The 12,624-nt window shown below is 31.7% G+C and overlaps 2 protein-coding genes across 5 annotated transcripts in view; one reads left to right on the forward strand and one right to left on the reverse strand.

Moving 5' to 3' along the window:
• Positions 1-2,909: 2,909 nt before the first annotated feature.
• On the reverse strand, positions 2,910-3,460 carry LOC123701210 (60S ribosomal protein L28). The gene has a single exon (XM_045648610.1). The coding sequence runs from the start codon at positions 3,372-3,374 to the stop codon at positions 2,949-2,951; it is 426 nt and encodes a 141-aa protein (XP_045504566.1). The 5' UTR covers positions 3,375-3,460; the 3' UTR covers positions 2,910-2,948.
• Positions 3,461-3,666: 206 nt separating this feature from the next.
• Positions 3,667-12,624, forward strand: part of LOC123701209 (mucin-4-like) — a 30,881-nt gene continuing 21,923 nt past the window's right edge. For all 4 annotated transcript variants that reach the window (XM_045648606.1, XM_045648607.1, XM_045648608.1 and 1 more), the window contains exons 1-3: positions 3,667-3,949; positions 4,546-4,688; positions 10,453-10,826. In XM_045648606.1, coding sequence (XP_045504562.1) covers positions 3,858-3,949; positions 4,546-4,688; positions 10,453-10,826 — 609 coding nt within the window. In that variant the 5' untranslated portion in view covers positions 3,667-3,857. The remainder of the gene's footprint in view (positions 3,950-4,545; positions 4,689-10,452; positions 10,827-12,624) is intronic.

Raw genomic sequence — 12,624 nt, forward strand, 5'->3', positions numbered from 1 at the left:
TACGAAAGTCGGGCATTTGCCTGACTTGTATACAGCTAGGCAAGCTCTCACGCTCGGAAGTAACACGTACGCGTAAGTCCTTTTTTAGACGCCTTTTATTTATGTATTCGTGGCAAAAATCTCGTGTTATGTGGTGTAAAGCTTTTTTTTTTAAGGCAAATAAGTATTTTGCTTAAATTTTATATTATAAATGTTAGACCAGACGGCGAGCAAGCGAGATGTTTATGCGTGAAAGTGAAAGAGAAGTTAAAGCGCCACTGAGGAGTAGCCGTTTACAATTTTAAAATAAAATAGTACCTATTGGTGTTTATTCTGACTTTTTTGAAACAATTAATTTGATCTCAGTTTTGTCTTATTCAATCTATTAAAAATAAGTGAGATTTAATGCATTGCTACCTCCATCTCTACTCTAAAATACTTCATAATTACACACTAATGCCTATCACAGTATTATTACTAATATTTTTTAAGCTCTTATACTTTGACAATACCACTACATTCTAATTAAATGTACTGCCTATCTTAAGCTTCTTATATTGGTGGCACCAAAAATAATAACACAATTAAAGTATTACATAATACATAATTTAAATAATGATTTTCATTACTTCTTAAATTTATAGTATGTATTATTTTTGGCGCTACCAAATGTTTTTTTTTTTATTAAATGTGCCTATGTAGATTATGTGTTTAGAAAAGATAAAAGGAATTTTAATAAAATGTATTATAAATAAATAGTCTAATGTTTAAAGCATTAAACGAGCTTTTAGACGTGATATTTGTATTTGTGCACAGTCAGTAATAATTGTAAGGCATAAGTTTAGAATGTAATGTTAACTTCGATGAACACTTATCACTACTAAGTAACTAAATAGTTTTGTTGATCAATTTCGTGAAGAAAAATATTGTCTGCACATGAATACTATTGCAAGAGTTTAACGATGTTCAATCTGCATCAATTTATGGTGTTAAATGGTTTTAAAATAAATTAATGTAATTGCTCAGATCAACTAAAAATTGTTCTGAGTATAATTGTAATATTATGTAAATGGCATAAATGTTTGATGTGTTTTTTTATTATAATCATTATAATGGAATACGAAATATTTGAGTATTGTGCCTTTAAGACAGTAGGATAAATGTTTGTGCCTTTATTTCCATGTGTATTGTGTATTTTGTACCTGAAGCTTTTTAACCACTTCTAATCACATTTTTTTTAGTATTCTTACCTATAGTTTGACCGCACTGCACCGCGCCCTAGGTATGTGCGGTGAGGCGGGGACCGGGTATAACTCACGGCGCGTAAGTTTAGCGCTCACCTTGAAGTGGAGGGGATCTATTTGAACGAAATAAAGGCGAACTTGCCGTAAAACATTGAAGGTCACCGCTAGACTTACGTGCCGCGACTTATAAGAAAGAGCACGAGTGAGAAGTTAGAAAGAATCAAAGAAACGGAACAGTCGGTACTCTCCCCCGCCTCGCCCCGCACATACCTAAGTATACAGCGGTTGCGGTCAAGCTATAGTAAGTGAGGTATTATGACTTAGTTTAATTTTAAAGTAATTGTAACTGTTATATTCCAGAAAAGATATGTTAAACTGAGTGTTTTGAATAATCTTAAACTGTACTAGAAATTGAATCCAGTGTTATTCTCATGTGATTTTGCTTGTCTTTCTTAGATATGATTTGGAATTACATTTGTATTTAATGTAGTATTTGTAATTATGATTGAAACTAATACAGACTCAACTAATAAAGAGTGAATCTTTATCATATAGCTAAATTTATTAAATTATCATATATGGTGGCCAAATTATTGAAGACGTGCTGCGACTGCGACTATGCTTTTATTTTCTAACATAGATATTTTTATCAGTCAATAAAATAGACCTTTTAAATTTATTTTTTAGCAATTTCTTTTTTGTTATATTAACTTCTGATAGAGAGATACATAAATTAATAAAAACTGTAAAACAAACAAAATGTTTATACCAACTCCTATCTAAGAATAGCACCTGTATTATTATTTTATGAATTGCATTCAAATTTCAAGTTAATTAAGCAATTATTGTTTTAAGCGCCTATAAAGGTGTCGAATCTACTTTTTAAACTGACAATGCTAATTGTCTGTGTAAAAACTACTAGGTATGTATATTGGTGTCTTGTTTATAAACCTTTACAAATTATAAGTATTGTATTATTTTATATTATGTGAAATCCATAACATGTATTGAAGACGATGTACCTATAAATTGTTCATTTCCGGAAATGAATTAAAGTAATGTGTAATTATACTAATTTTATAATAAGCATTTATTTAGGTTTATATGTATTACAAAACTAAGAATCATGTGTGAGGTTACACTGTGTAAATTGCAAAATTTGTACTTTAAAATATATACATATTTGCACGAATATGCTGGTTTATTACAGATCAAGATTTGTTTTCAATAAATAAGTTGTCTAGATGTTTTGTTTTTCATTGAAGAGCACCACCACAAACAAAAAATTAATAAATAAATACCTACCACATGGAATGCCATATTTGAAATAGAATGTTGAATTATATTGAAGCTATGTCAATGGGAAGCACTTGACCACAATCTCACCTGATGGTAAGCTAAATATGGTCTACGATGGAACAAACTTGCCACTTTCAAATTATTTTTTGCAATTTGCCATTCAACTAGCAGTTTTACTGACTTTGAAGAGTATAATTTTTAATAACCAATTGATAAAAAAAAGAATTTAAGAAAGCAAACCAACAAAAATATTATGTTCTTTGATCTCTCACAATATATGTAATATACTGTTATAAATTATAATTATTATGAAATCACTTATTTATATTAGTGTGCTTTGAAATATCAAATGATAGAATTAAGAGGTTAACCTGAAATAAAAATCTGTTTAGGTTTTTTACTTTTTATTGGACTTATTTACAAAACTTATTCTGCCTTAGCAGCTGCGGCTTTAGGTTTCTTCGTCTTAATGGGCCGCTGGGAACGCAGGATCGCTGAGGCACGTCGAAGAGTAGCTTTGCAAAGGTCTTTGCGGTAGTTGTTGGCTTTCATTAGCTTCTTTACCTTGAAAAGCGATCTTCTAGCGCCAGCTTTGAATTGGCGCTTGACGAGGTTCTTGGCAGGCTTGTTGGTCGCTCTGGCCTTCTTGTACACAATTGTGAATCCCTTCCTGACGGGGGTTTCATTCTCAACCACGCCGACGGCTTTCTTGTGGATCAGACCATTGAATCTGAAGGCGTTAAGGTTAGTCACATTGTTGGGCTCCTTACTGAAAGGTTTCTTGATGTTACGCTTTTTCACTAGGAAAGCGTTGTTGTTTCGGATGATCATCCAATTTAAATGCGCCGACATTTTTGTAAATTGCACGTAAATTCCACTCACAACGTGCTCACGACGTGTCCGTAGACAAGAGAAAGAATTTTTGACAGTTGAACACAGCAAGTGTTGCTATTTGCACGTCAATATCGTACCATAGACATCAACAGTATTTTATAGAGAGAAATTTATTTAATTAAAAAATAAACACACATTATAAAAAATATTATTAGAATTTACGACAAAAATTATTAATTGATTAAAATCGCACTTTAAATAAAAATTGATCAACTCTTTTCAATTATAGTCTATGGAATTTACCGTTGTATCGTCATTTTTTTGGCACTTCGGTAATATGTCAAATTCCAAACTAAACTTGTCTGATTGATTCTGATATTATTACCCAATTTTTTTCTATATTTATTCGTTATTGATAGTAGTAAATGTAGCTTTTGTGTAAATTTCATATATTGTGATTTGTGAAAAGTGCCAAATTAATGTTTTCACTTTTTTGGTATTATGAATCAGATTGATCAAAATATAAACAAAGATATGATCGATTTTGATCTGATTGACGTGGAATCGTTTGATTTTTCTGATGAACAGACATGGTAAGTTGTATATTTTTGTAAAAAATATACCAAAATTATTATGCCTAAGCCACATTCCCAAGATCTAGTACATAACTACATAACCAGCAAAAAAACTTGAGTGACATGTCTACACCTGTTTATATTTTTACGTTATTTTTTGTTATTTGAAATAGTTTGTAAATTAATAGTAGTTATTACCGAAAACAATTTAAATTATTAAAGTGACACGCCTTGAAATATTTTTATAGTTATTAAACAACCATTAATCTTGTTTATCTTTTCTAAATCCTCATACAAATTTATCAATAAATATTTTTTATATGTCCAATTGTTTATGAACCTGTAATCCCTCTTAAACAAACAAAAAACAAAAATAATTTATTGTGCACCAGGACATAAAAATTACAAAAGCAAATATACAAAAGAAAGAGACACAGTTGAGCACAACAGGCGGTCTTATCGCTAAGACAGCGATCTCTTATTGGGATTATCTACCTATACTTTTGGCTTCAATTTCACCTGAATGTAATAAATACACCAGCAGTCATAGGATGTGTAGTGTTTTCTTTGTAAATTTTATATATTTTATGAATATTCGATTTTTATTTTATTAGGTTGTGCACATTGCCAGAAGACTCTGGTCAGAAAGTAGATATAATAGAATTGAAATTATCTTGTGATTGGCCAGTCAATGAAGATGAAGAATATCTGAATACGGAGAAAGAATTATATGCTATATTGGATAATGTGCTTAAGAGTAAGTAATATTAATTTCTAATAGGATTTACTAAGAACTTGTTTATTTCTTATTCATATGAACTAAGCCCACTGTATAACTCAAATGGTACAAAGATATTTTCAATACTAATCTAGAGTAAATGGTTATCTATCCCTCTGCTGAATATCACTAAAATCAGATCAGCCATTTTGTGTGAAAGAGACATACTTTCATCAATTTTGGTTTTATGACAATAGTAGGATATATTGATTCTTTTCGTTAATTCTTGAATAATACAAAATTAAATAAGATTTATAAATGGATTGGATAATTTTACATATTAATTGAAATACATGTTTGAAACAGTCTAAAATGATAATTAAAATGTTTTCTCTGTTAATTTATTAAAAATATACCTATATATTATATAAATTAATTTATTTACTGTCCATTTATTCTTTACGAGAATTAAAATTATTTTTCCATATTGCACTCAAAGTAATGTATTGCACCAGTAATTTGAGAAGTTAATGCAATATAGAATTACAATCTAGTCTAGGTATATACCTATTCATATTGAATATAGTTAGAAACGGGAATCAAGTTTCAGCGTATCATAAAGTGTTGAATTGCAACTTTAAGTGATAACTTACAATATTGTTTATCTAAAATTAAGCAAACTATGAAAAATTAATATCAAATATAAATAGTAATTGATATGGATCACTAGCTGTGCCCTGTGGTTTTACCCGCATTGCTCCGCTCCTGTTAGTCTTAGCGTGATGATATAATACAGCCTTCCTCAATAAATTTGTTATCTATTTACTAACTTAATATCCTAAGGCCCCACTGGGGCAAAGGGCGTTGACAGTATATCGCCATGTATGCGGATACCTAACATGAAATTAATTTTACAACTTGGACCCAGTTTCTGAGAATAGCGCGTTCAAACAAACAAACTCTTCAACTTTATAATATTAATATAGATTATTGCAACATTTCGCTCTGATTTATATTTGCCAAAAGACAGTGTAATTAACAATCCATCAAAAATTTTCCAAATTTTGTATATACATGCGGATGCATTTACTACATATATGACGGAATTAACATAATTAACGTACAATGACTGATAAGCATTGATAAAATATTTACCATGATTGTTCATGCAATGTTATCATTTTATATATCTTAATTGTTATTGAATTTAAGTTTGTATTACATGTTCAATTTAAATTGAAACTAGGACAGAATAAAAATTAAAATCATCTAAAAAGGAAGTTATAATACTAATTTAAATTTTATTTTTTATAACTGCAGCTGCATTTTCAAGCAAGTGTTAGCAAAATAAATAAAATTATACTCATAAAGTATGAACTGTGAAGTGTAAATCTAGCTAAGTAGTTAAATATAACCCTGCAACTTGTATAAATAACTAACCATTACTTTTCTTACTTTGATACTATTTAACATGCGAATTAACATTACTTCAAATAAATCTATATGATTTCAATGCCATCGCAATCTTCCAATTGAGCCAATGTGCATTTAATGCTTGGTCTCATTTTTTCATATCCCCATGAATACATATTATAATCACAAATAGTTTTTTAATATCACTTCATGTCCTAGAACTATTTTTAACCGACTTCAAAAAAAGGAGGAGGTTATCAATTCGGCCGGTATGTTTTTTTTTATGTATGTACACCGATTACTCCGAGGTTTCTGAACCGATTTACGTGATTCTTTTTTTGTTCGATGCGGGATGGTGTCGAATTGGTCCCATAAAAATTTTATTCGGATAGGCCCAGTAGTTTTTATTTTATGGGCATTTTTGCAAGTGCAAGTTTGAAGTCGGTTGTTTTTAACGCAGTTATCACTTGTACATTTTTGTAACTTTATATTTCGTAGGCCGTAGTGTAACTTATATTTTATAATGCAAAGGTTTTACAAATAAATTGCAAAATAAATGAACGTTTACGAACTTGTGTAGGTGCTATGTTTTATTATTTTGTGACTCACACAAAAGGCTGAGTCAAAGGAGTTTTCTTTTTATGTGTTACCTTTGCGATTTCTACGTATCGTATTCGTGCAATTTAAGTCTAATAACATCCCGGAAATTTCTATGTTCGTTGTTTAATGTCGACTGTTATTAATTTTTTCACATAGAGAACCACCATTATGTATTTTCTAATCTTATTCCGACCTTGTAAATTTACTGATATATTTGTTAGATGCTCTTAAAATTAATACCCACAATACGGTAGAAATTACGTTTGATTAAGAGCTTATTTTCGTAATCACACGCGTTGAAGGCAAAAAGATGTAGGAAGCTGCGAGGAAATGAACCGGTTGTACGGGTGTTTTCTCAAGAATATGATTCCTACAAGAATTATTCTTATATGCATCCGGTTTTGCTATTGTTTGATCGCATACCTAGTTTTAAGATGTTTTGCTCCGTAGCCATAAAACAATTGTGCACACGACAATACGAGATGTTTTTAAACGACACGACAGGCTTTTTAAAGCAAGAATTCGGCAACAAAATCTTGATATCTAGCGCCTAGTTTGATACACGTGAAAGGTCGTTAAAACTAACAGTTCTTCCGTATATTTTGCGACTTTAGCAAATGTTCATCAATACAAGGATATGTGAAATCGGCTTATCAGGCATCTACTCATCCTTTGTAAGATATAAGATTATTTATTTAGGAAGACAGACACTTGCTTGTCTTGTTTGTCAATTTTTATCTCATCCGTCTCATAACTGTTAAATTCAGCATATTTAAAACGAACCTTTCATTCTAATTTTGCTCTCGAATACCTACTGACCAGTGAGGTCACGGTCAGACCAAGAAATTTGCTGTCTTTTCAACATTTCGTACGACGAAACAATTGTCTCTAATTAGTAATTACCCTGAAGAGTTGGATGCACGTTATTCTAATTTGGCTAAACGTCGTGCAGAAGCGGTTTTTCTCAATTGAATGTTTTTCTCAACGATTCCATTTAGGTAATTAACTGTCATTGTTCTGCACGTAATCCAATTTCTCGCAAAAGCCCACACCAAATCTCGAATCTCGACCCACTAAACCGTTACGGTACATTGACAAACGTTTAGCTACAAGAGATTGTTTGTAGATTTATCTGCGACCAACGACCTTCGCGCTTGACCGAATGTGTGATGGCATGGCTGATGGCTCATATAGGAGTACGCCGTCAATAAATATGATCGATTGCATTGTGTTGGGCTATAGAAATGCTTTATAAGTTTTTATATGAAAACTATACATTGTAAAACAACTAGTTACAAAGTATATACCTAAATGGAAACCTATAAAATATAATTTAGTTTGCAGGTGGAACTAACAATGAGATTTATTTATAGTAAAGTATAACGGTATCAATTTATTTGAGTAGTATTTCAATCGTTGATAGAATTGATACAGTTATATTTAAGTATTATCCAATTATTCAAATCTACGAGCGTGGGAACTGTAACGAGTGAAAAACACGATCTTTTTATTATAATTTTACTGAACCCCGAATTTTTGTTATAATAATTAGGAACAATAAGAATCGTAGCTTTTTAAAGAAAATATGTGTAGCCATTTCCAGGAGCCATTTGTTCCACTATATTTCTATGGTTGTAAAGTAATACGACTTGCACTTTTTTAAAATATAAACAGGTATGAAATTGAACAAAAAATAAAATGAACTACATAATTCGAAAATAAAATTTCAAAGGACTCCTTTCATACCGTATTAGATTAAATTGGTGCTGCTCGAAACGTTGAATACAAATGTTGATCACCTACGTATTAGTTGGCCCACGTAGAGTTTAGCATACGACATGACTAATTTCACTTTCTATACGTATCGGTTTACAAGTGGTTTTCAACAGGTCTAGATGCTATAAGCATTGTTCCAGTTATGGCAGTCAATTTCTTCTCCTATAGAGGGTTTGTCATAGCAAAGATATGGTAGGGTAAAAGTACCTACAATGTACCTTTTAAAAGTTACCATTTTGAATTCTGTAAACTATTGCAACGCTTTATGAATTTCTTGATTCGATTCGGAATGTCGATTCTACTGAGAAAAATCAGCAAGGAAATCCATAGAAATTATGTCCATAGAGTTATTTCTAGGCTATTTTAGCGTGTAGATATACTTAGCATCATAGAGATAAGTCATCATCTCATATACTTGAATTTCGTGTAAAGTTTTGCCAATTGCAAACGAAAGTCCATAAAACATTACATAATGTCTATTTCCCGCAATTCGATAGCTCGTTTCTTGGCTCGTTTACTAGACCAACGAACGTGATGCTTGTCAAATCATAAACTTCATAAGGAGTTCCGATCGCAATTTGTGGTCGATGCATGTTGGTCTACATTTTTTATGGAGTGTACAGTTCTAAATTTGGATGTCGCCATGTTCTTATGTGGATAGGCGCTGTGTTTAAATCGAATTTTCTTTTTTTGGTCGGATTAGCTACTTAAATTAATGTAATCTGTGACACCTATAAATTAATTTTATTTATCATAAATTAATACAAAAAACTTGTTTTATATCTATATGGAAATTATCTTCGATCATGAATTGAACAATACCGTATGATGTTACATTTAATGATTGTCTTCTTAATCTCTTAACACGGATCCAGTTAATCAGCGTTCATGTCAATTAAGCTTTATAGCTATCACACCGTATGATTTGCACCTCTATAGAGTAATCTTCACACGAAATTAAGTCTTATAATCTGGGTTTTAGGTACAAATCTGTGCCTTAATTGCATGCTCGTTGGAGGTAGGTTTAATGGGTGCGTTCACCCTTCGTGCAGTTATCTTCCGCCGCCATCTATATATAAATATTTAGTTGTCACTTGCAATAACCTACGTCGATCAGGCAATTAATACGTTACATCGTCAAGACAAAACTCGGAACAGGATTTCCTGATAAACGTTCTTATTGTGAGAATAATTGTTAGCAATAGCATATAAGGATGCCACTGCGTTTGTAATAGACTAGTGTCTAGCTATTATCAAACAATGCATAGTCATACGTCTATGAACAAGTTATAGGATACATAATTATATTATGATTAGGTCAGCGATAGGAAAACATGATTAGTGAAGGTGTTCTATAATGAGAAATAGATAACAGGCTATGTGTAACGTTAGTTTCATGACTAACTTAGTGCAATCGTTGTGCATTTATTAAAGCAGATTGTCGATATCCTGACAATGGTTACGGGATAATCGGGAAAAAGGGAAAAGTCAATTATATCCTATATGATAAAATTGGTCACATGTCACAATGTTAACAAAGAGTCTAAAATGATAAATAGGTACGAACATTTGTACAACGAAATGTACCTTCAATCTTAGTTAAGCAATGAAACTGGTAAAAGTACTAATATTTTTGTTAGGACATGAACGTATGCTAAAATGCAATACAATAATGTATCTGTTCATTTACGATAGTATTCTTATAACACATACTCTACACGAACTTGAATACAGCAGTGAGTGCATATCCTTGTATATGTTAATATTATAAATAGACGGCGATAAGAGGCATACGATGATGCATACATCCTATAAATTACAAAATCAGCGGAATAGTTTATTTTAGGCTAATTTTAAAATGTCTACGAATATTAAAATTAACTGATGGTAACAGCAGAAGACATAGATTCTGACGCCCTATGAAATAAATTTCTCTTTCAAAACATACTCTCTCTTGAAATATTACAAAGCAACATATATTACTGTCAGAAAAATAACATAAATTTTTTTACAGATGTGGAAGCGGACGACATTGCAACGCCAGACAGGCACAAATTTGACTCGCGAACCTACGTGAGGCCAAAACGGCGGCCGCAGCGACCAAGCATACAGAGCATAGTAGAAGTGACATCGAATCCACCGTCCATTTCACCGCACCATTCCCTCAACCAGACCAATAATATGAACCAGACTAATAATATGAACCAGACCAACAATATGAATCAGACCAAATACCTCACGTACAACAAGTACAGCAACCCCTTAGGTCCGATCAGTCCAATGTTGAGATTGAAGACATTCAATGTAGATGTCAATACGGATAACAGTCACGTGGTCAAGGAGTTTGCTATGAAGCGGCGAAGTCAAGCGCCTGATGATGATCCGCAGGTGAGATAAGAAGTTATATTAAGGCTTGGCATGCTATTATTAATTTTACTTGACGCTACATGGAACGACTTCACGTGACATTACATGGCACGGCACGAGACATAGCTTGATAATATGAAGCAGCTAACGTTTTTTTCCTTGATATTTATTCATCTCGAGCTAATAGTGATGATGTAAAACTTTCTATTCACTGATAGTTTTAGTAGAAGTTAAACAATAGGATATCCACGATTCACATTTATTAGAACTACGTACGATGTAATGTAGTAAAGATATGGTCTAATGCAAACAGGAACAGATAAAAACGAGTTATTTGTCTTCCCTATCTAACTCAATCGGATCCGCGGACCTCAGAGCCTTGCTAGGTTTGTAAATCTAATAAGCTTGCTGCTAAATAAAGAACGATCGCTTATTGTAGTTAATTACAATGCAATTGACTATGAATCTATTTATTTGAAGAGTTTGATTTATTCACAACTTTCCTTTAATGAAATCAGTACATTTGCATATAATATCGCGAGTGGTGCTGTTATGGGTGACTTAATGAAATTGATTGTAGACCCATTCCATACTTACGATACTATACATAGTAGACTGTCCCGAATAAATCGCTATTACAGAGATTATATGGACGGATTTTAGACCTCTTTATTGCTAGACTATCGCGGAAACGAAAGACAGACTCTTAAGATTATGAAATCAGGCCACAGAAAAACATCAAACTAAATTAAAAAGAGGCGAGTTGTATAAACTGTCTTTAAACGACACAATGCATAATTACTTTTTTATATTTATACGACTATATAAACCTTAAAGTATGCCAATTTCTTTATCTTCCCAGATGTTATAGAACTCTAAGGCGTTGCGTTTATTTCTTTCCCAACCCACCTGTTCTAACAACTCAAGCAAACGTATTAATATCTTAATGACAAGAAGCTAAATACCTTTAATTACACCGATGACATAAACACATCATATGGTTTCTTAAGTCCTCTCGCGTAAATGTTACGCTCGATTGGTCTGTGTCTATGTTTCTATACTTTATAGGTAACCGTTACACTCGGCTGGTCTTTTTATAGCTACCTCCTTTGGGTGTAGGCGATCACTGCATAGATAATGTAGGATAACGATTAAATCTTTGTTTTATGTGTAAACTAAAACAAACATTTACCTGTTACCTTTACCTGTACTTAATTCAAGATTCTAGAATGTAGGTACTTTCTGTAAGTTCTTATACTTTATCCATTTGAATTTCCTATTTCCATTTGAAAGTAAGTAATTACTCCTGGAAATTAACACCTCCGTAACTTGAGAAAGCCGTTATCGTGAAAAACTTTAATTTTCCTAATTACCCTTGTAAGTTGATGCTTCTTGTCTTATTATTGCATCTGTCAGGAAATTTTTTAATTAATTACAATTTTGTCTGTATTAGCTCGGAATAAAATAAATATAATATTAATATGTTTTTAAAAATAAAGTAGTTATAATAATACATGTTCTAGTTAAATTATTTTTAATTTAATTTGTATTTAAAATTAAATTTGTAACAATTTTGCAATTTGGCAGTGAAATATTTTGTTGCTACAATATATTCTTTACATTGCTATGCTGTATGCATATAAAAAAATGCACAGGAAATTGGCAGCGAAATTGTAAGTTTATTGCACATACAGTATATTATGAGTATAATGCACAATGCACATACAGCTTATATAGTCTTCTTTGCAATTAAAAGCTTCATGTTTATCTTGCCCTGAATTTGCCTAAACCAAATTGAATTTTTTTGTTTTAAATCTAA

This window comes from Colias croceus, chromosome 21 (genome assembly GCF_905220415.1).
Source record: "Colias croceus chromosome 21, ilColCroc2.1".
In the NCBI taxonomy this organism is placed as follows: domain Eukaryota; kingdom Metazoa; phylum Arthropoda; class Insecta; order Lepidoptera; family Pieridae; genus Colias; species Colias croceus.